Here is a 22,852-nt window from a genome sequence, read left to right as displayed (position 1 = left end):
CCGTGCGGAGGTCGCCGTGCTGCAGGACGAGAATTAGCAGGGTTCATCTATGGAGTTGGAGATAGCTCTCAGCACAGGACAGTGTATACGGCGAATGTTATAGACTGTGGGAGTCAATGGCAGAGAAGATCATATCTTCATATACTATAGCGCACTTGGAACTTCACTATAGAAGCTGGTTAATTGACATCTCGTGGAATAAATTGTATTCTACACTATATACTCTCGCACTCGGTATACTCGGCCTGTTTACCTCGCGAGACTATACTTTGCCGTACGGAGCAGATTCCTACGCACAAAAAGTGGCTAGAATCATAATGTACTTTCAAATAATCGGACCATGTACTCTCCATTCCGATTACCCCAGATTCTCCTCCTCACCGAGAGCTCCTCTGAGAATAGACTCTACCGCGTAGGCTGTGGGATCCCAGTCCGCAGTCTCTCTCACGAGAATGCCCCGGCCGGTAGGGTCCGGCCGTCGAGTCTCCGCGACGGACAAAGGAGACCAGCAAAAGGGTTGGGAAATGGGCAGGAATAGCCAGCGTGTCTCCTCCTCATAAATACGTCCCCAGAACTCCTCTCCATCTTGCCTGGCCATCATCTCCTACACCTTGCAATCTCCATCTTCCTTACCTTCCTCTGCATACCTCCTCCACAGCCAATCGCTGCCCTCCCCGGCTCTCCTCCTCCCTCCTATCGGCATCGGCGGCGATCCCCGAACCTTCCCAGCCAGTTTTCCCTCGGGAATTCACAAGCAGGCCAATCCCCCTCCTTCCCAGCGACCAGTCCCATTGAAACCCCCGCGGCACCCCCCGCCGCAAATCGGAAAAGCTGGCGCCCACTTCGACACAGCAGCGCCTCAGCCTGATCTCCAGACACCTGGACCAGCGCCTGCCGTTGCCTGAACTGAACACTCCCTTCTCGACCGAGAGAAACTCCCTGGCTCCTGACGACGTCGAATATAAACCCATCGATCGGTCCATTCCTGCTTCCCCCATTACGTCCACGTCGCCCACCATGTCTACCCAACCCCCTCACAACACTCTGCTCATCCCGGGCCCCATTGAGTTTGACGATGCCGTGCTGCAGTCCATGTCCCACTATGCGTGAGTCATTCTACTCGATCATGGAATTAACTTCAACATCAATTGGAACTAATCATTGGGCTTTTCTATAACCACAGTGAGAGCCATGTCGCTCCCGGCTTCGTCAAGGTCTTTGGTGAGACCTTGACCCTCCTCCGTAAGCTCTTCCAGTCGACCAACCCCTCCGCCCAGCCCTTCCTCATTGCCGGCTCTGGCACCCTGGGCTGGGACCTGGTCGCTGCCAACCTGATCGAGCGCGGCGAGAACGCCCTCGTCCTGAACACCGGTTACTTCGGTGACTCCTTCGGCAACTGCCTGACCACCTACGGCGCCGAGGTGACACACCTCCGCGCTCCGATCGGCGACCGCCCCGCCTTCGAAGAGATCGAGGCCGCCCTCAAGCAGAAGCCCTACAAGCTGCTGACCGTGACACACGTCGACACCTCCACCGGTGTCCTGAACGACATCAAGCGCGTGGCCGAGGTTGTCCGCCGCGTGAGCCCCGACACCCTCGTCGTGGTCGACGGCGTGTGCAGTGTCGGTTCGGAGGAGATCGCCTTTGACGAATGGGACCTGGACGCGGTCGTGACCGCATCGCAAAAGGCCATCGGCTGCCCTCCCGGTCTGAGCATCGTCTACTGCTCCGGCCGCGCGATCCAGCGCGCCCAGTCCCGCAAGACCCCGCCTGCCTCCTACTACGCCTCCATCGCCAACTGGCTCCCCATCATGCAGAACTACGAGGCCTGCAAGCCCTCCTACTTTGCCACCCCGCCCACCCAGCTCGTTCACGCCCTGCACACCACCCTCAGCCAGATCACCTCCCGCCCCATGTCCGAGCGCTTCGCCATCCACACCGCCGCTTCGGACAAGGTCAAGGCCGCCATTGCCGAGATCGGCCTGGCCCAGGTTGCTCCCAAGCCCGAGTGCCAGGCCCACGGCATGACTGCCATGTACCTCCCCGACGGCCTGTCCCCGCCCGATGTGCTGCCCGGTCTGCTGAAGCGCGGTGTGATCTTCGCAGCTGGCCTGCACAAGGAGATTGCCACTAAGTATATCCGCTTCGGCCACATGGGTGTTAGCATTTCGGATCCCAGCCGTAATGATATTGATAAGGCTTTGTCGGCGCTGAAGGAGGCGTTGGCTGAGGCTAAGCAGGCTAAGGGTCTGTAAATGAGAGCGATGGGGAGCGATGTCTATACCCATGAAATTGGTGTGCCTTTTGTAATAGGTTACGTGTCCATAGATTGCAATGAATGACCTGACTATAGATCATGTTCTGTGTAAAGAGTATGAACCATGATAGTAGCTCGAAAGCTACGTATTGGGTGGCTCTTCAGAGCACCATGTCGACCTCCGTCTTTGAAACTTATAGAACAAACGATCGTGGGTTTACAAGATCCGGTGGATACAAGTCCTGACTGAAACTATAAGCACTCCATTTTCCCCGTCCGAGTCCGGAAGGGCCAACTCTCGAGATTTCCCCATTATTACTTGTACTCTGGAATGGCATTTATCCAACCTCACCGATATACTTCGAAGCGTCTATGTAGCATACGCCGCATAGGTTTTCTATAGCATACACAGACTCCAAGTCTACATCAATCAACAATGCAATCCAAATGCCAATTTATGATTACGCATATAGCAGACACACGAACCCCAAGTCTAAACCTACATCAATCAATCAAACCAAAACAAAATGCATATTGTGATTAAAATTACCAGGCAACATAAAGCCCAACATAATGCTATGCTAAAACCAACGCACCCACGCACCCACGCACTACCTATCCATCCCTACCAACTCCAGCATCTCAAACCATCCACCAGCTAACATCCACTAGGAAAACAATCTAAAACAAAACCCCCAACGCCAACCCCAAAAACGCCACCCACCCACCCGCAGCCCCAACAGCCCCGGCCGCCGCCCCCTTCGACGGACTCGAAGTCGCCGCCAACCCAGTCAACGACTTGGTCGGCTCGCCGCTGACGCTGTCCCCGTCACCACTCTTGCTGTTACTCTCCAGGCCGCTGGGGGTATCGGTGGGCTTGGAGGCTGAGGTGGAGGTGGAAGAGGAGAAGCTGACGGGAATGCTGGATGCGTAGTCAGACGCGGAGGTGTAGGCAGTGGTGGCTGTGGTTGTTGGGGCGTAGGCTTTGGCGTTGGCGCAGTTTTGCTGGCGGATTGTTTGGGCGCCGATGCGTTCTGGGAGATCGGGGCAGTTGTTGTAGCAGCTGTACGGGAGAGGAGGTGTTAGATTGATCGATTGATGATGTAGAGTTGGGATTGGGATTGGGATGGGGATGTGGGTGGGGGGTTAGGGTTAGACGTACTCGACGACATTTGTGCTACCGGTGCATTGGCAGTCCCAGTCATATGTAGCGCAGTTTTCGAGTTGGAACTTCATGTCTTGGACGCATTTGTCGACGACCCTGTGCGTCAGTGGTTAGTATGCGAGGTTCTATATAGAGATATTGAAAGTAGGGCGTTCAAGCATACTTTTGCGCAGCGCATTTGGTCGAAGTGCCAGTGCTGACGGAGCTAGCTCCTGTAGTAGTCGCCCCGCCGACGACGATAGTAGCCGATGCGGCGAGCAGAAGGGGGAGTTGGGTGGTAAGGACACGCATGTTGACGGATGATATCGAAGTACACGGAGTATAGATGACTTGGGTAGATGAGTGGACGAAGTTGGGAGGGAGTTGAGTAGTAGTGATGGAGGAAACAAAAGATGCAAATTTATGGACGGGAGGTCAGGAAAGTGTTCGAATATTATAGTATTCTGGTTTCTTGGTTCAAGGGCAGGTCGAGCTAGGTTTGGCATTCTTTTGCGTGGAAAAGAACGTTTGCTGTCTTCCAGGCGATCATACACTTTTTTCGGCGGGAGATTTGACAAGGGGCCAATCGTGAGAGAGGGATGTCTACATGGATATTTTCTCCAGGTTTCCGAATGCGGAAAATAGTTAGGACGGTGTTTATGCTGATTGAGTGTGCCTGGACATAGGACTAGAGCTCTGTGAGGGAAAGATGGCGATCAAGACGAGAACATCAATTGTTAATTGTGGCTGGGGGTGTGAATGTAGAACAAACCCCCCATGGGAACATCTCCATTCTACCAAGGAAGGAAGGGGAATTCCGCTGAGCATATCTGCAGGAGGCTGATAGCTGTTAAATGGTCCTTTCTAGGGGAGAGGCCACGGTAGAAATGAGTTGCTCGCGTGTTTCACACATTCCTGGATAAGTCTGGGGAGTTACATTCCAGAATGGTCCTTACCCCTGGCGGGCCGACCAATAGGAAGTCTTATGGGTAACTTCGAGAATGCGCAGCCGTCGACTGCAATGTCCGTTGACAGATTAGGGTGAGTTGGATAAGTAGCCGAGCCTGCATAATACCAGTGTAATAACGCTTTCGATGGTTCATGGTCAACGGAAGCGACAACATTCTGGGTGCATGCGAATTCTTGGATCACAGCGCAGTTTGACTTGCTCGACTCTACGAGGAGATAGGTACGTAGACGAATGCCAGTCATGTACACAGGTTGAAATCAGACAAGATGCTAGCATTGGTATCAAGAATTTTGATTTGTTTGGGAATAGCTGGCGGTATTCCCATCTTAGTTGGGTGTCATGATGGTAAAGAGTTCCAACGCTCTTGATTCCGAGAGAGCGGCCAGTGTGATTCGACAGGCAAAAAAATATTATCCCTTGCTGAAGTCATCCCAATTAAGATACCTCCTTGGCATTGTAGTACAAACGAAGGCACCAGACATGCCTTAAAGGAAAATAGGCAATAAATCTCTGTATATAGAATCCAAAGCAATAAAAATTATGATAGAGGACGCATCTACAATTATCAAAACAGCTTTCTACCATCCAATGACTTCCGGTGTACATCGTATTTTCTATCCAGGTAGTCCAGGGCTAGTTTCTGTAGGACCATTAACATAGATTTAGTACCCTCCTTGATACATTTGCATTCGCAGTACACATCTACATCGACTTATCCAATATTCCGTTCCTTCGTAGAATGATCATGATATAGAAAGGATAGAAGCCAGACGCAAGCGTCCTTTTTGACAACAGGACAGGCTCCTTTTAGTTACAGATCATCAAGAACAATTCAAAATCGGATGCCTTAGCCTTCTTCACGCGGCAGGGCGATGTTCCTGCTCGAAAGAGGTGGTCTGGCATCAGCGGGAGTGATGTAGGGGCGAGGACTTCTCTAGATGACAAGACACGATATTGACAGGGGAGGTTCTGGGAAACCTTGGACTATCCAAGACAAGATAGAAAATAGAGGTCGAATAGCTCGGGCATAGTGAAAAACGGTCATCGCCCACGTACAGCGCCAACCGAGAGATAAAGACGATGTACAACAATCAATATTGCTACCTAGGTAGTAGATATCCTAAACTATACAATACAACACTCATCCCAACCCATCCATACAATCACTTTTCAAACCTCAATCCCCAATATATAGATACGCCCCCCCTACTCAACCTTCCTCCTCTTAACAGTCCTGCCCCCATTAGCAATCTTCCTCTTCTTCTGTAAAGCCTTCTGCTCCTTCTGCTTAGCCCTCATCTCCTCCTTATCCTTCTTCTTCTGCTTCTTCATAGCAAGCTTCTTCTCCCTCGCCGCCGTCTCGCCCGATGCATCAGCCCGCGCCTTCTCCGCAGCCTCCACGCGTGCCTTCTGTCGTGCCGCCATCCGCAGGACATCCTCCGGATCTTGGTTCTCGAGGTAGCCTGATACGGCGATGTTGCGTAGCACGTAGGCTGTCTTTTCGATGTCGTTGTGCGAGATGGTGATGGCATTTGAATCGGAATCGGTTTCGGCTTCGGCTTCGACGGCACGGTTCAGACGCTCGCGGAGCTCCCAGCATGCGTCCCAGAGTTTGCGGTACTCGGCGATGTTGTACTTGACGTTTAGTTCGCCGTTGGGACGCTTGAATTTGGAGATTTTGCGCTTCAGTTTGAATTTTGGTGGGCGGGGAGGACTTTTGCCGTCCTCGGCGATAGCGTCTGGGTTGTGCTCTTCATCGGCGGCTTCCTCCTCTTCCTCATCGTCCTCTAGCTCGGGGAACTCCTTCAGACATAGCCAGAGGTAAACATCGTCGCTGTAGAATGGAACCTGCTGCTTGGAGTTGCCGGTAGCGGTGGCAATGGAAAGAATCAGCGAGGCAGTGGCCACACCCACGCCGCGGAGGGGGCCAAAGGCGTCGATGCTGGGCTTGGGGAAAGCCTCGTTTGGCGCAAGCATGGGGTCTTCGGTAGAAAGAGCAGCGATAGCGGTGGAAGAACACTTTAGCACGTTCTTGTTCTGGTTGGACTTGACCATGCCCATGAGAGTTGGACGGGGGATACCATGTTTCCTGTTCTATATCAGCTGCTGTCCGACTCGAAACAGTACTTCAAGCAAAAGCAAGCCCAACTCACGTCTTCCAATCCATAACAGTAATCAAATCATTCTTATTCAGCACCTCCCCGCCCTCTTTTTCCCGCCGCTCACCCATAACAGTAGGCATCTCCTCATACCGCCACTTATCCAGCACCAAAAACTTCGCCGTCTCCTCCTTGATATACTTCTCCTCCGAGGTATTGAAATCCGTCCTCTGGAGTAGCATCGCACCGCGCAGACTCGCCGATGCCGAGCCAGCTCTTTTCTCGACTCGTCTCTTCGAGCCCTTCTCCGGCTTGGGTTGCAGCTTTAGCATGGCTTTGCGTCGGTGCACTTGCTCGACTGTTGTCGGATAACAGGAGAGAAGGCGGCGGAATGTGGAAAGTGTTATGCGGTGCGGGTGGAAAGTATCTTCATCGGGGGTGATTTCTTCGTCGTCTGAGTCTGAATCGGAGTCTGATTCTGATGCGGAGTCGCTTGAGGAGACATCTGAGGCGGCATCGAGAGTGAAACCATCCGCATCGCCAAGGGAGATGAATTCCTCGGCGGGTTCGAGGGCCTTTTCGTTGGCGCCGGCCTGAGCGGCTGCTGCATCGTTTTCAATAGCCATTTTAGTGGTTCTCAGGAAATCAAAACGATCAGACGATGATCTCAAAGTTAAGAGGGCGCGACGGTGCAAGGCGCAGCAGAGGCTGAATTTGTCGCGGTCGCGATGGAAAGACGCCCAATTGCTAGCGTCGCGGGTTGTCGAAAAAGACCTCAAAGCTCAGTCAAGGCCAAGCTAGAGATGTGATTGATAACAGCTTCCAATTGACCGCTCACAGCTGTGGGTAATCCGCAGATCGAGGAGGAACCAAGTCGATACTCGGAAAAAACGCAGAGGTGGTCGTTATCGCGATAAGCTCCAACCGTGAACTGCAAACACCCCCCAAACTAATGCCTGAGGCATCAATATGGCTTGACCTAGAGGATCGCTCGCAGAAAGGCCTAGGTTCAAGTACAATAAGTGATGTACTGAACTAGCAGAAGAATGAGACGAAAAAAGTGACTGTAATTGATTTATGTATTTTTCTTCGTAACTGCCTACCGCATTTATTGATTGCTACAGATTCCCGGCTCTAGAACCCTAGAAAGCGCTCGATTGCTTACATTGAGAACATCGAGACTCTGTAGAGAGAGATTTGCATCATGCCATGAGCGAGAGCCATAGTCGACGAAAAGGATACTGGAGGTATACAGGTACTTCTTACTACCTTAAAAACTTACCCACCCTGATTATCCCAACGCTATTCAATCTATCATGTCCCACGAGCTTTGACTACAAGCAGAACGATCAATACGAAATTACAAATGCCGCGTTGACATCCATCCTACTGCACAAGCCAGATAAAGACCGAAAAAAGGCAAAATAGGTAACCAAAACGTCATAATTCTATATTCTCAGCTATCACATTTTTGAATCTTTCCTCTTTCCGTCCCCAGGCAAGCCGTCACCAGGAGAAAATAAGAGGACACCTATGTACAGAAACCCCCAACCAAACCCACAATCCAACAGAAAATTCAAACCAAAATCTGGCCGTAAAACAGGTCTTCATTAAGAAAGAAGAGTTGGGAAGAAAGAAGGGGGAACAAGACAGAAGTGTAGAAGAGGAAGAGGTGGTGGATAACACAATATCAAAATACAGAAACGTCATGAAGAGTTGAACCAGGGCAGTCAAGTCAAGTCAGGGGGGAGGTCATCATCCGTTGCGCGCGCATGCGTTCGTGTGCCTGGCCGGACCAGCCATCGTCAAGATGGGGGTTGGGGAGGTGACCAGGTGAGAACGAACAGGGAAAATTAAAATCAAGATTGGGTAATGGTGTAAATGGGGTTTTATGAATGGAAGGGCCGAGGTGACATGATACCAGAGTACCGTGCAACTGGCAGAGAGGGGAGTGGGTAAGTCATGGGGTTTGAAGGGGCAAACAAGCGAACAGACAAGCATCACTGGTTCGACTGCGGAGGCTTTTGCCCGTTCGCGCGCTTCAGCTTGGCTTCCTCGGTGTTGGGATGCACAAAGTTCACTTGCTCGTCGTCGCGTCTACGGTCACCGAATCCGGGTACCATGGACATCTTCTTGGAGCGGTTTTGCTTCAGCGGCTTAGAGAGCGTAGGGGCAGCCTGGGGACCAGGGTTCGTCAGCGACGGGCCAGGCTTGGGCTCGGTGGTAGTAGCAGAGGGAGCACCAGCCCGCTCGTCGTCCTCGACTTCAATGTGTCGGAATTCCTGCTCCTCCTCGTCAGCCTCGGAGGAACTCGGGCTGTCCGAGTCCGAGGCCGCTTCGTAGTCGTCCTCGTCATCGCTGACCAGGCTAGGCGCCTGGTTGGATTCCAGTGCATTCGGGCTGAGGTTGGCCGAGTGGTCGAGGAGGCTGTCACTTTCGCGAGACGCATCGGTCAGTGCCGGATGAGGCCCACTGGGAAGTGAGGAAAGGTCGAGGAAGGACTGCTGGTAAGGCGGACGGGAAGGAGTCATGTCTGGGAGGTCGTGAGGGCCTCTGTCGATGCCCTTGCGACTTTCCGCTCGCTGGGAAGCTTGCGCGGTCGGGATGCGCATGGGATGACGAACAACGGGGGTACCCTGTTGAGATGCTGCCTGGCTGGTTGCTGTGGACGGATGTTCCGATTCGTCGGCGTCCGAGTCATCGTCAGAGAGAGCACTGAGGTCTACAGGCGTCTTGGCCTCTGCCACGAGCTTGTCCAAGTTCAGCCCAAGGCCACGATCACGCATGAGCGCAGATAGATGCGGCGTTGCTGGAGAAGCGAGGAACGATGGGTTCTTGGTAGAATTGACAGGCTCAGACTGGCGACGGGACTCGGCCTTTGGCTGGACAGTAGCAGGCGGGGTGGCGACTGCGGCAGGCACATTGACTGACAGGGGCTTCTGAGGAGTAACAGACTCTTTCGAAGGAGTAGGCAGTTGAGCAGAGCGAATGAGCGGATGCACAAAGCCAGGTGCCTGAACACTGCTGGTCGGCTCGCTGCGAGGACCAGTGCCACCACCAACAATGGTGCCAGCATCATCAACTTCGACTGGCTCTCCTGAGGCCATCGCAGCAGCGTCATGACTGGCAAAGTTCCGGTTGTGCGCAATACGGCAGTGATTGATGAACCCCTGGGTGCTCGAGAAGTTATCCCGACGACAGTCTAGACAAACCAGCTTAACCAAAACCTGATCCGACTTGCGCCGGATGATCATCGGTCCAGGCTTCTCCTTGGGAACAGGATACCCGGACGATAGCGACTGGAATTTGGCTTGAGGAGTCCCACGCGACGGCCGAGTCTTACCCGCTAGTGAGCTAAAGTCCATTGGATTCCCACGGGTGGACCGGCCCTCCGGCACCATGAAGCCTTCGCGAACCGCCAGCGATCCCGTCTCGACCTCACCGCCATCGAACCGGGGGTCCGGAAGAAGCCATCGCGCGTAGTGTCGCGAGTATGGACCCTCCGTGACACCCCAAGGCGCGGGCGAGATCGGTGCTGGGCCATTTCCAGGCAGCAGCACCGAGGCACCCGTGCCAGCGCTCACATCGGCCGATACACCAGAGACTGCAGACCCCGGGTAGGGGATCTCAGCACAGCGTCGCAACTGTTCCAGCGCAACCTGACACTTGGCAATCTCCTGGTCGATCAGGCGCAGCTCGTTGTGCTTGAGGAGGACCTCGAGACTGAGCTGGGCAGTGATGGTCTCGCGCAGGCGATTCACATCTGGACGCGCACGCACGGCCGGCGCCAGCGCCGGCTCGCGCGCTATCGTGACCGATGGTGATGGGGCGATGGGCGCTGACACTGGTTCCGAAGCAGGCGTAGTCACGGTCGTCGTCGGTGTAGGCAATGTCGACGCCGCGACGGACGGTTCAGAGCGCGGCTTGGTCGAGGCGGGAGCGTCGGTCGCGGAGGAATCGGAGCGTTTGCGCTTGAGTAAGGGTGGTAGCGCCTGCGACAGGGCGTTGACGTTGACGTTCATATTCATGCCCGGAGCGCAGCCAGCCGGAGCCAGCATCTTGACTTCCTCTGCCATTACCTTGTTCCCTCCGATCGGAGAGGGCCAGGGCAACAGGCGAAACATGCCATGCGAAGTGGGCAGGCGAACCGAGTTGGGCTGGGATGGGCCGAACGAGGGAGGAGGATTAGTTGGATCGGCGATAGGCGACCGGGTCCATGCGCGAGGAGGTGGCCGGTCGGACAGTTTGACGAGGTAAGGGTGTTTGTTTTTGATTGGAAGTTTGTGCAGGTAATAAATCTTTTTGGTGTTTGGTGTCTTTTGAGATTCTTTTTGTCGAGACCAAATAGAATTACAGGGGTAGTGTGGGTTGAGGATGGTTGGAGAGCGAGTGGTGAATAATGGAGGGAAGGGGGGGGGAGGGCAAGTGGAAGGAATGGACGTCGACGACGAAGAGGAGTGTCGCGCGACCGTGTCAAGTTGGGCCAACTCGTGTGGAGTTGGGCCTGGGGAGATTACGGAAGAGGGTGGCGAAAAAATCTATTAAGAGGCGAGGAGGAGGAGGTGGTGGAGAAAGAGGAAGAAGAAAAGAGGAAGAGGAAGAGGAAGAGGTAGAAAGAGAAAACAAAAGGATGAAAGAGGATGAGAGTGAGAAGAAAGGGAGAGGAGGAGGGGAGACTGGAACAAGGGCCAGCCAAAAGTGATTGTGTTGGAAGGACACGAGAGTTGGGTTTGGGAAGGAGAAGAAAGGGGGGATCCCAAACACCCCCCTGGGACGGGAATAATCCTCACCTTCGCAGAACACGACGGATTATGATGGAGAGGAATACTTCACGCCGATAGGGTCCAAGACATTCACAGGCGACAGTGCTGACGCAGTCCACTCCCTGGTGGAGCCCATGATGTGATTTGGGACTGGGAACTCTGCCATCAACGATCCTATACTGACCGTAGTCCGGAGTACAGTGGCCACTATTAGTCTACTAGCCTGTCTAGTAGATGGAGTCTTCCGATCCTCGACGAAGATCCTTCGTAAGACATCCCTCTTTGACGTGGAGGGCTGTGGATATCTACAACACGTCATGCACTTTTTATACTTTGCAAAGGACAGAGTCTACGAGAGAACCCTCCTGTTCCGATGCCCGAGGAGACAGAGCAAAGACAAAGTACCACTTACAATCATCATAAATAGAGACAAGTAAACAGTAGCAGTGAGAACCACTGACCCAAGATAAACATCGCTTCCACTACCTATCTCGGTCAAAAATGATCCATCACAATGCCCATTCTCTCCTTCCTCCTCTACGCCGGATGCGTGCGGCTCCCACCCATGTCCGGGCGATGTATCGCAACCCACCCACAGAGGGAACTGACCCAGACAATCAGCCTTCCCACTCAACCAGTCAATGGATCTCCTCCAAGACGCTTGGCTCCTGGATCCACCAGTCGGTTCCTTCGCCCCAATACCTGCCAAGGATAAGGTGTGGTCTGGGCCACACTCAAGCCGATCCCGCTCGTTGATTGGGGGGGAACTCGGTTTGTATCCAATGAAAGGATAATGATGCTCCCCTTCACAAATGGGAAATAGCCCAAGCTGACCGGGGGTACTTTGAGGCCCTGTGGTAGCTTAATGTACAGCTGTGTCGTGGACTCGTGGTGGATTTTGGGCTCTGCCTTTCAATCAACCCAACAGCTTACAGCCGGACTGTCTGTTTTGCATCCACTCAGAACCCTGGACACGGTGCTCGGTTGGGAGCCTCGCCTGGAAGCTGTGCGAAACACATGGAATCCGGTCGAATCGGTCGGACCTGAGACGAGGGTCAGTGCTCAGGCGCTGGGTGTTTGGCTCATTGGTTGGATTCGTTGTCGGCTTCGGGTACTTGCCTCCAGGTCTAGCTCATGTTTCTTGTTTCTTGATTTCTCGGCCACTGCCCAACGCAGGTCGCGGGGGAATTTGCTGAGGTCCCTCTCGCGGAGCTTGGTCTGAGGTGGACTTATCAGTCAAGGCCGTCGCCGATAGTCGCCGATAGGGTCACGTGATATATCGATATGTCAGCAGCGTACGAAGTAACTAGTTATAACTAGTCCCGCAGCCAGGCTCACCAAGCACATACGACCATAGGGTGTGGAGAACAGGGCTTCCCGTCCGCTCAGCCGTACTTAAGCCACGTGTGGTATGCGGAAAGTTCTTAATGCGCCCTGGGCTCTAAAATAGCGTCGGATTTTATCTTGGGATGAGTGTGGGTGAGAAGTTTGGAGACTGGGGTGATAGAGGTAAGAACGGGTTGAGAGTGGGTGAGAATAGGGTATGGATTCTTACCTAGGTTACCTACCCTCCCTCGTAAGTCCGAGCTATAAATATAAGGCCTAGGGCATACGTCTGGTCTGCTATATCATTTTCCTTAACGCTTAGCAAGTCGAAAGATGATGCTTCTAAAGGACTTTTGAAACTCGATAAAAGAATTACACGTGCTGCGTTGCTTCATTGCCTAAGTAATAGACTTCGCATTCCCCTGGCATCAGCCCTAGAGAGTGGTGTCTGGCCAGACTTGTCGGAAGCCCGAATGTCAGCGCCCCAGCCAAGCAGTAGCTTGACAACTGGCCAGTGTCGATTCTCAACCGCCCAAGCTAATGGCGTGAGGCCAAACTTATCCTTAGATTCGATATCTCCACCCCTGTCGTACAAAAATTCTACAAGCGCCGCATGTCCATTTCTTGCAGCCCACCATAGTGGTGTCTCCCCGTAAAGAGTTCTCGTGTGGATATCAGTGCCTCCGTCAACCAGCAGCTTCGCGGAGTGCGCATTGCCCTGCTTTGCAGCCTCTAGGAGGGACCAGTTCGACTTCTCGACGTCATCTTTACTCTTTCCAAGGAGCAGCTCGAGTAGGGCCTTTTGCCCGTCCCCTGTGGACCACATCCAAGTTGCCTGTCTGGGAAGACCTTCTCGGTCCACGGTGGTGTTACGCTCCATATACCGCTGAGCCAGTAACTCGAAGCTTTTCCTTACAGCTGACAGTAACGGCGTCTTATCCTCAAAGTCTCCATTTCTGCCGAGGGATAAGTCCACTGTGTCAGTTCGCGTTCGTACAGGCCCCAAGGCAATAAAGTTGAGTAACTGGTTCTTTCCCTTGTGGTCTCCGATCCGGTCCAGCAGTAACTTGACTATTCCCTCGTGGCTATGCTCGACAGCCCAGAAAAGCGCTGTTCTCTCGTGTTTATCCTGAACAGAGATAGCCGCGCCTTCTTTGAGCAGTAATATAGTCAGTGCCTCGTGCCTATTTCTCGCTGCCCACAGTAGAGGCGTCTGGCCGTCAGCATCTCGGATCTCCCGATTTGCCCCGCAGTCAAGAAGAATCTTCGCGATCTCCAAGTGCTGATTCCGGACAGCCCACCATAACCCTGTTAGCCCTTTGTCATCGGTGGCGTTTAGATCCGTCTCGGGATTCGCAGCTAGCAAGCCTGTGATAGCAGCATGTCCAGTCTGCGCTGCCCATAACAGCAATTTTCCTTTGTTCGCAAATCTACAAGCAGAATTGGCGCCTCTCTCAAGTAACAGCTCGACCGTGTCCAGATGCTCATTCATGACGGCCCAGGATAACGGTGTCCGACCACCGGCGTCCTTTGCTTCCAGATTCGCTCCCCTGTACACAAGAAAGTCGACAACAGCTTGATGGCCGTTGCTAGCAGCCTGTGAAAGAGGCGTCCGTTGCGAAGAACTTTCTCTGGCTTCAAGGTTCGCTTGTCTCTCAGTCAGAGCCCGCACGAGGTCGCAGTGGCCATGGTTGGCAGCTAGCCAAAGTGGTGTAACTTGGGTCTTTGACGGGATATCTATTTTCGTGCTTCCTGAGTATAGAAGCATGGCTACAACACCTCCATGCCCCTTACTAGCTGCATGGTGTAAGGCAGTATATCCTTCTTCGTCTTGCAAGTTCAATTCGCACATAGGTAGAAGGAGATTGACGACGTCCGCAAGCCCCATTTTTGAGGCGACATGAAGTGCAGGAAGCCGCTCATCGACCAACGGGAGGTTACAGATCTCCCGTATGTCTCGATCGGAAGTGAGTGCCAACTCCAACAGCGGAATGTGCCCTTCCTTAACGGCCCATCCGAAGAGGCCATGTAGGCGTGAGGTTTGTGAGCGGCCGCCGACCACCCAAGGGTGGAAATTCCAGGTTTCGTTGAAACTCAACGAGAGTTGCTTGAATTTATCCCAAATTGAAGATAGGGAAGTTATTTTCTTGGTTTGCAAGGTCCATTGAGTGACTGCGTAGTCCAGGAATTTGTACCGTGAACGATCTGGGATAGTGGCTGATCGGATCCGTCGAAAATGTACTTGGGCGGGTTGTTTGGGGCTTGCCCTCGTCCCCAGAAAAGTCTAACCAAGGGAGATGCTAATGCATCGCCGGCGAATAGTTTGGGATCCGGCACTTTTACCACTTCTGTCTCGTTGGCTGGGTTCACCAGTTCGAGGTTGAAGTTAGAGAATGACAGATACGCAACACAGAATTCTCCGCACTGGAGCTCGCCCTGCTTATCGGATTTTGGGTACCCTGGAATTAACCTTGCTGAATTCTTCTGCAGATATGTCTTGACGGAAGGATGCGCAAAGCGAACACATTGATCAGAAGGATCGACGGCAACGAGGTTCGCACCGCACCCAATCACCACATCTGCTTGGGGGATCTTTCCGGCGTCCCATACTATGTCATCTGGATCAAAGGCGACGGCCTCTTTTAATTCGTCGATATGGAGTGGTCTTGCAGCAAAACTCACCCATTGGAGGACGCGCAATGTATAAGGATTGGCAAAGGTCATTCTTTGAAGACAGCGATGGTATGTCTCCTCCAGATCTGTCGGAAGATCTCGCAGCGCTGATCGAATACGATTGTCCGTGAAACAGTCTTGCCACAGAATCTCCAACTGCAGATAGACCCAAAGAAACCTGATTCAATACCTTTCAGCTGATGTAAAGGATGCAGAGGAAGGCTTTCTTCTTACATTCCAGATGATTCTTCCAGGAGGACCCGCTTGACTTCGTCCAACAAGGCTAAATCGTCCGTGAGCCTCCGGCTCATCAGTTTATCAGTGACACTCGTATCAATGTACGTGTGAAGATCCGGCATCACGTTGGACGTAGTCGAAATTTGACGAACGCCAGCCATGAACAGGGGAATGCCTGTGTAGCCAGGCAGTTGTTCTCGGCTGAAAACGAGCATCCGCGACTCCGGCGGGGATCCAGAACCGCAGAACAGGGACCTGAAGAGCCCAAACAGGTCTTTACTCTGTTCTGGGCTCAATGCGTCGAGTCCGTCAATGATATACACCGTGTCTGGGATGATGTGGAATAACTGGATGAAAATTTCCTTCAAATCATCAAAGTCGGGAACAACTCGCTTCTTCCCAAAGAAGTGGTTCAGTGCATCTACCACATCGTCGGGGCAGCGTTTGTATTTAGCACGGAGATACTCGCATAGTTGTTTGATCAGACTGGAAAGAATGTAGAGCCCATTGAGCTCGTCCGGTCGGTCGCTCTCACAATAGAAATAGGCCGTTGAAGCAGTGTGTTTTGACGATCGATATTTGGCTGCATCGATGGCCGCCGTCCTATGGCATAATTAGCCTATTCGCCATAGGGAGAAAGAGCCAAGGGGTGCTGACGCTATCGTAGTTTTACCCGAGCCAACTAATCAGGAGTAATGATTAGTGTTGTTCACCGTCAAGGAGCTCCAGGGGGCATGCTTACTTTTCCCGGAGCACCACAGTCTCGAGAATCTCTTCTCCACCAGCCATGCCTTGAAATCGGGATGATCCAAGAACCACTGCGCTGTCCCCATTACTCGTTTGTGAGCAAGTCGCTGGTGAACCTTTGCATGATCGTAGGTTGAAATCCGCCTGAATATCGTCTCGTCGAGATTATCTGCAATGACTGAGTGCCTGTGATATGCAGAAAGTATTGGATTGTGCTTGCTCACCATTCGGCCTTGTCAACCACGTTGATGAACGTCGCGGTTTGGCCAAAACCTTGCTGCTATGAACGACTGGGATTATTTTAGTCAGAACCGACAAGTTCACAGTCTGTTGTGCATAGCCTACATACTGTCGTTGACCAGCAGGGCCGGAGGTGTATCTGCAACTCGAACAGCATGGACCATGTAGAGAAGCTCTTTTGCGTATCCTGCCGCCGTCGCGGCTGCATACTCTTGCCATTGTTTATTCTTGTGAGAATCAGCATAGTCACAGATGCCTCTAATTACGAGGCATGGGAACGTGTCCACCAGGCCGGCCGCCTCCATCTCAAAGCACAGGATCCCCAGTTCCCCGGCTAGCTGATCTCTAGTCCGACCATCCTTCATGACCTGGTTGCCGGATGCAATCAGACCGTAGTGGATAATAGGGCCGTTTTTGTCCCTTGGTTCTCGGGTAAGTAACCGGTGTCTATCACAGCCATCGCAGGTTGTCGCGCGGTCAATATGATCGTACTGGGCCTCAAACAACAAATCTTCTCTGCGGCTGTCATACGTGAACTTCTCCCTCATTTGCGGATGGCGCTCGGCCAAATCCGCGATTAGATCAGGTATGCGACTTTTATTTGCAATGTGTGCTGACTGTAGCGCCGTCACGGCTGTCAGGAGCATCGTTGGGGGCTTGTTCAAGACACCCGTCCGTTCCAAGTGGCCGCCGCTCACGGCCTTGCCATAGTCGTATTGAATCACTCCCCCGAAATCCCGCGTTGGTTTGCCGACTACGACATCACCAAGCCGAATATCATGGTCTGCACTAGGGACTCCCCCTGCAATTCCCACCATCAGTCCAAACCGAATGCCCTTGAAGGTGAGCCGCATTTGAGACGCCACGTTGGCAGCAGAGGTCGTCCCATAAACCCCAGCTGGAAGGCACGCGATAATGACATTATGGAAGCCTACCCTCCCTGCAACGTAGGTATTGTCGTCGCCGGGGATGGTGGGCAAGGCAGGTTGTCTCTCATCCAGCATTGCCTCGGCGGCTGCCATTTCTTTGGGAAGGGCGCAGATCCATGCCACTGTATAATTATGGGGCTTGAATAACGATGTCGGTTCGGCGGCCATTTTGTGTCTGCACCATGCATAACTCATACAAGGTCCCAACGTTTTGGGTATGATGGATATATCCGAGGGTTGGCGAGACTGAACAGAGTGAGAGTCCTCAGCCTCACCCCGCTCCGTTCAGGGCTATCAATTATATCAATCATCAGGTCGACGCCACATGCAGCCACGCGTGGCGGGAAAGCCCAATCATTTTCACTTGACCTCATGCCCATTGTAAAGGGTAACACATGATGGTGACCATCGTAGCCTCGAAATGCAGACGGAGATTCAAAGTAGACCTATGCTCCTTATAATTGGGAATTTAGCCGATTGCACATCAGTAACTACCGCCACTAGCCTGTTCTCAATGAAGCCTGCTGGCTACAGGAGCTGATGGCACTTCGGAAACAGACTCGGAGGTCATCGGGCCTTCGTGGAATCTTTGTGTTAAGAAATTGGTAAATGGATTATATAGACTTAGAGGATTAATATCGTCCAGTAATAGTGTCAATAACCAGCTGCTTGTTAGTATTGATAAGGAGATGGTTCGATGCGTTGAATCATTGCATATGACAAACACACTATTTTGGCCCAAGGCGACATTAAAGTCAGCCTCGCCGTTTTTTTTGTGTTTTTTTTGTGTTTTTTTTGTGTTTTTTTCTCTTTAGTTGTCCATACACTATACAGCTCCCAAGAAGGAGAGACCGCAAGAGAATTAAGAAACAAAACATTATGCCCGTAAAAATCAGGCATCAAGGCTGGCCAGCCTCCCAGTTTGGGTAGCGTCTGAGATAGTGGATCTTCATAATGGAGATTGGGCATGTCGACCCTTAAGTCCGAATGTGATTACAAATGATTCCCATTATTTTGCGTTCCCTATACCGTATATACTACGATATCAGATCGGACGGCCAGTAAAGACCCTATTTGATCCCAATTTCCCGACAAACAGTACAAATTCCCATTGGCAAATAGCTACATTCTGTTTCGATCCTAACCAGAGGCTTACAACCCCATTCGGAGATGCAACACAATGTCCCATAACAAACTCCAAATCCTCACAATCACCCTGAGCCGCCATCACCGGCCACCCAATCAACGACGTAATCGCCAAGAATTGGTCCCAAGCTCCAACAGATCAAGCCATCCGCTTCAATAATGTCGGCTTCGACCTTGACGGAGATAATGTGCCTGGAGCATTGGCCCAATTGAAAGAGAAGCTGGCGGAACAACCCTGGGATGGTATTCTCGTTGGATGGTGTATTCGTGGGAAGCCTGAGCATACTGTCGTCTTTGAGGATATTATTGCTCTCTGCACCGGGTATACTCGTGTGCGTCCAGAGGCGAGGGTGTTTTTTTGTACTGGGCCGGATAATCTCGTCGGGGCTACTCTTCGGAACTTTCCTTGATTTGAGATGAATACTTGATGCAAGTGCAGGTCTTATTAATTAAAAAGACTTGGGCCATAAATGTATCGAGACCTCGTTCAAGGGCGTCTTAAATGGACAAACTATATCGGAGCAGGGAACTGCTATCGATACAAACATGCTCTATACGCGGTCGTTGAAGGTCTGAGAGATTGTGTATCGGATTATTGACATCTCCTATCCTTTTAATTGTTCAAGTCACCATGCTATATACAGTCTTCTGTGATATACACACCATCCCAGAATCCCATCTGCCCACCAAGGTCACAAAAACACTCACTGACCCTTGTAAATAGTCGTGGCATTAGCCAAAAACGTATCAAACGACCCATCCCCAGTAATAGGGGTGATTGAATTAGGAAGTTCCACCCCGTCGTCATTCCGATCATTAACAGTCTTAGCCTTGGTTTTATTCACCCAGACCTGCGCAGCGCTAAACTCGCTATCAGCCGTCTTCTTATCTCCATTATCCACAGCGTCGAGCATAGCAATCAAATGCTGACAGGCCTTTGCCCACTGCATCGCAACGGTCGACCAGGGTGCCACGTCATCTGCGAAACCCTTCATCGCCATGCGTGGAAGGACGTTGGGAAGGGTGGTAAGTAATGCGAGACGGTTGATCAACGCTGTTTCCCCGTCAGGATGGCCCTGTTTGGGCTTCGAGGAAGCTTTCCGGGCCGCCCAGAAAGCGGCAATGTCACTGCTTAGCTGAGGCGAATAGACCTGGGGCTCGCGGTAAGGCCAGTTCTGGTTGATGTCGACGAAGGCAAGGAGAGCGTCGTGAACGGTTTTGTCGCTGCCGGAGAGTTCCCATAAAATCGCAGCCATTGAGTCTTCGGCGTTGTATTTGGGTCCGTTCCATGTGTAGTCAGCGTAGTTGGCGAGCGCGGGCATGGAGGCGTACGCTTCTTCCATTGGGTTCGAGGTGAAGCCAAGAAGATACTTGTAAAGTTCGGGAGAACGGCCAGTAAGTGGGTTCAGGAACAGTCGGTTACGATTGCCATCGTTTACGGGGAAATTGTCCCACAAGAACATCTTGTCGGTGACGTAGGTCGAGTCCGCTTGCTGAACGCTTGTATCGTTGATCTGGTCGCTGAATACACCTTCACCTGTCCACTGGATGCTGATATTCTTGTTCAACATGGTGCCGAATTCTCCCTTGTAAGGGTCCGGTGCACTACCAGCATAGTTGGTGGGGACGGTCTCGAGATCTTTGAGGCCATTTGGAACCACGTATTCCTCCTGGATGCGGTTCAGATAGTACGCCTGGGCGTCGGCCAGCCAGTGCCAGTTGCCCGTGTCAACCCACTTTTGCTTGTCCGAATCACAGTGGAACTCGGTAGGGATGTCATCTAAAGCGATGTAAAAGCTCTGAACGCCGAGTTTGCGTGCTTGGTCGAACTTGGTGGTGGTAGCATTAAAGTCGGCATCGGACGAGTAGCACAAGTCCAGGCCAGGCGAAAGAGCAAACGTAAAGTCAACGTGATTTGTGTTGGCAGTTTCGATGAGTTCCTGGAGTTGGGTAAGGTTGTCGCCTGCGTAAAGCGTACGCCAATCCGCGCGGAGTAGCGGATCGTCCTTGGGGGTATAGACGTAGGTGTTCATTTTGTGCTTTCCATAGAAGACGAACTGGTCTAGACGGGCCTGATGTGACCATGGCTCACCGTAGAAGCCCTCGATAGATCCACGAATTGCCATGAGCGGCCAGTCGCGAATATTGACACCAGGAATATTGTGCCCACTACCAAGTTGACGAAGGGTCTGTGCCGCATAGAAAGTGCCACGCTCGTCTACACCGTTGAGCACAATACTCGGCTGACCTTGATAATCACCGGATGCGAGGACGTAGCCGTCGGCGACAAGTCCATCTGCAGAGTTGCCCGTGAGAGCCTTCGCAATAGTACCGGCAAGGCCATTCTCTGACTTGGTACCAATGACTATCTGCGTGCCATGACCACTGGGCTTGGATGAGACGACAGCGTGTCCACCAGCAGAAGACACGATTGTCTTGATAATATCAATCGTGGCCGAATCTGTGGCATCTCCTGTCACGATGGTAACAGCTCCCCCAGCAAGTGAGACGCTCTTGCCGTGCGAGGAGATCTGTTGAGGAGTGGGTGACACAACAAGTTGGCTGTTGTCAGGACTAGTAGGAGCAGCATTGACAGACCCAAGAGCGAGCAGAGCAGTAAGCAAGGCCCGAAGGCATGGGGTGCATCTGGGAGAGAACATGGTTGTTGTTGTCGAGTACCTGCAAGGTTGGTGCAGGGACCGAATATATACTATGTTTGTTGATCGCAGGTGGTGTTTTTTGTGCCCCCCTTGCAGGTTACCATAAACGGTTACATTATGCCAGGGATTTCTATCACGGTATGATAATCCTAGGGAGGTCCTAGCAAGAGACTACAGGTAGAGGTGACATTCAAAGACAGACTTCGTCTTCTAAGCGGCTATTGTCCCGCGTGCAACACTAGAGCCACTAAACCCTGACGCGATAGTGACAGGGGGTATCTCAGATAACCTGCTGCATACAGTAGAGATGATTGCTGACACACCTTTGACAAGTGATGGAACATCGTGCGCGATTAGAGGTGATCGTACAGAAAGTAAGAATGCATGTTTTACTCCCAAGATCAGACCTCTCTGAAAGCATAGGCAATCACAATCACCACCCTCGTACTACTCTGTGACCTCTTGAAGATAACCACCGACGATTCTTCCGAGGGTTTTCCCTGGGGAGGAAAAGATCAGCAGTTGCATTTTTGGTGAACATCAATTGCGGGCCCATTTTATGACTTGGTGCGGGGTTTGATGTCCAAGCCATCACTCCCCGCACCTATAGGTATACCAACAGGATTACTTCTTCATAAGCGGCACTTCGGTGCATTGCCGAAAATGTATGAATCAACCAGTGTAACTACGACTATATTTGTATTCTGAGATGCTCTAAGCAATGCAGCTGCATCTATGTAGTTCAATGAAAATGCCACAATGGATAGATCAAGGTTCTAGACTACAAGTCGTGTTATCAAAATTGCGTGACCAATCGCAAGCCTCTGCATTTTAAACATGCCCAACAAAATTACCCGAAGCTATGCTTTGCTTCAGTATTTTCCGAGGGGTTCTAATAATCTAGGTGGCTATGCAGAACCACGTGCTGGCGATGCTTCCACTGCCGTAGCTAAGCAACTCAAACGTCGGCAATATGTTTCAATACGACCAACGTCCACGGCAGTGTGAGGTAGCACCGGTCCCTGAGCTCGAGACCATAAGGGGAGGCTGGAGTTCACTAAATACTATTCGATGGCTTTTTCTGCAGTCGTGCAACTGCACATCAGCAAGGTAGGGGCCGTCGTCACGATGGGGGTGCTTTTGTTTGGCGCTCTCCTCTCCGAGTCGCATTTCGATGCGAATAGGTGGATAGGGTGTGATAAGCACAACAATCTATCAGAATTACCCCGGAAGGAACGGCGAGGAAGCTGCTCATTTCTCCCTGTCCCACAGGATAGCAATCTTCCAAAGAGTCCGCTCTAACTGTTAGCATACGCCATTAAAGCATACCAGAGCTGTGACGCCTCCAGTTGGTACTCGCTTTTACTACTTGAACAACTTTCAATACCACTTTATCAATCGACACCAAGTGTCCGCCTATAACTGAAGGATCTAGACTAAGGATTTTTATTCATCAAGAATATGACTCACCAAAATCGAGCTCAGGTTCAGCAAACATCGGTACAGCAAAAGAAACCTTGAATTGTGGCTGTCGCGGGGACAAATCACAGCTTGGGTGGACGACACAGGATGAGTAGAGTTCATCACAAGATATTGCCACGCACGGAATGACAGAATGAGACACAGAACGAACATCGCACGATGATATTCATTCTTCCTCG

The 22,852-nt window shown here is 51.9% G+C and overlaps 7 protein-coding genes across 7 annotated transcripts; 1 reads left to right on the top strand and 6 right to left on the bottom strand.

Moving 5' to 3' along the window:
* Positions 1-358: 358 nt before the first annotated feature.
* On the bottom strand, positions 359-598 carry N7458_011725 (uncharacterized protein; the record flags this gene model as incomplete). The annotated part of the gene is made up of 1 exon (XM_056915107.1): positions 359-598. One exon carries the CDS (start codon positions 596-598, stop codon positions 359-361), a length of 240 nt encoding a protein of 79 aa, XP_056759861.1.
* A 419-nt stretch (positions 599-1,017) lies between these two features.
* On the top strand, positions 1,018-2,255 carry N7458_011724 (alanine--glyoxylate transaminase; the record flags this gene model as incomplete). Its single annotated transcript, XM_056915106.1, has 2 exons — positions 1,018-1,106; positions 1,184-2,255. The coding sequence occupies 2 exons, from the start codon at positions 1,018-1,020 to the stop codon at positions 2,253-2,255; spliced, it is 1,161 nt and encodes a 386-aa protein (XP_056759860.1).
* A 683-nt stretch (positions 2,256-2,938) lies between these two features.
* N7458_011723 (GPI anchored serine-threonine rich protein) lies at positions 2,939-3,713 on the bottom strand (the record flags this gene model as incomplete). The annotated part of the gene is made up of 3 exons (XM_056915105.1): positions 2,939-3,320; positions 3,420-3,518; positions 3,586-3,713. 3 exons carry the CDS (start codon positions 3,711-3,713, stop codon positions 2,939-2,941), a joined length of 609 nt encoding a protein of 202 aa, XP_056759859.1.
* Positions 3,714-5,577: 1,864 nt separating this feature from the next.
* Positions 5,578-7,096, bottom strand: N7458_011722 (uncharacterized protein; the record flags this gene model as incomplete). The annotated part of the gene is made up of 2 exons (XM_056915104.1): positions 5,578-6,460; positions 6,525-7,096. The coding sequence occupies 2 exons, from the start codon at positions 7,094-7,096 to the stop codon at positions 5,578-5,580; spliced, it is 1,455 nt and encodes a 484-aa protein (XP_056759858.1).
* A 1,374-nt stretch (positions 7,097-8,470) lies between these two features.
* Positions 8,471-10,528, bottom strand: N7458_011721 (uncharacterized protein; the record flags this gene model as incomplete). Its single annotated transcript, XM_056915103.1, has 1 exon — positions 8,471-10,528. The coding sequence occupies one exon, from the start codon at positions 10,526-10,528 to the stop codon at positions 8,471-8,473; it is 2,058 nt and encodes a 685-aa protein (XP_056759857.1).
* Positions 10,529-12,950: 2,422 nt separating this feature from the next.
* On the bottom strand, positions 12,951-16,258 carry N7458_011720 (ankyrin repeat domain-containing protein; the record flags this gene model as incomplete). The annotated part of the gene is made up of 4 exons (XM_056915102.1): positions 12,951-14,666; positions 14,849-15,410; positions 15,467-16,072; positions 16,212-16,258. The coding sequence occupies 4 exons, from the start codon at positions 16,256-16,258 to the stop codon at positions 12,951-12,953; spliced, it is 2,931 nt and encodes a 976-aa protein (XP_056759856.1).
* A 2,977-nt stretch (positions 16,259-19,235) lies between these two features.
* N7458_011719 (beta-N-acetylhexosaminidase family protein) lies at positions 19,236-21,191 on the bottom strand (the record flags this gene model as incomplete). The annotated part of the gene is made up of 1 exon (XM_056915101.1): positions 19,236-21,191. The coding sequence occupies one exon, from the start codon at positions 21,189-21,191 to the stop codon at positions 19,236-19,238; it is 1,956 nt and encodes a 651-aa protein (XP_056759855.1).
* Between the last annotated feature and the right edge of the window lie 1,661 nt (positions 21,192-22,852).

The sequence above is a fragment of the Penicillium daleae genome (assembly GCF_028827525.1).
Source record: "Penicillium daleae strain IBT 16125 chromosome Unknown utg000009l_segment0_segment0, whole genome shotgun sequence".
In the NCBI taxonomy this organism is placed as follows: domain Eukaryota; kingdom Fungi; phylum Ascomycota; class Eurotiomycetes; order Eurotiales; family Aspergillaceae; genus Penicillium; species Penicillium daleae.
The sequence above is the reverse complement of the archived record's forward strand: the minus strand, read 5'-3'. Positions and strand labels throughout refer to the sequence as shown.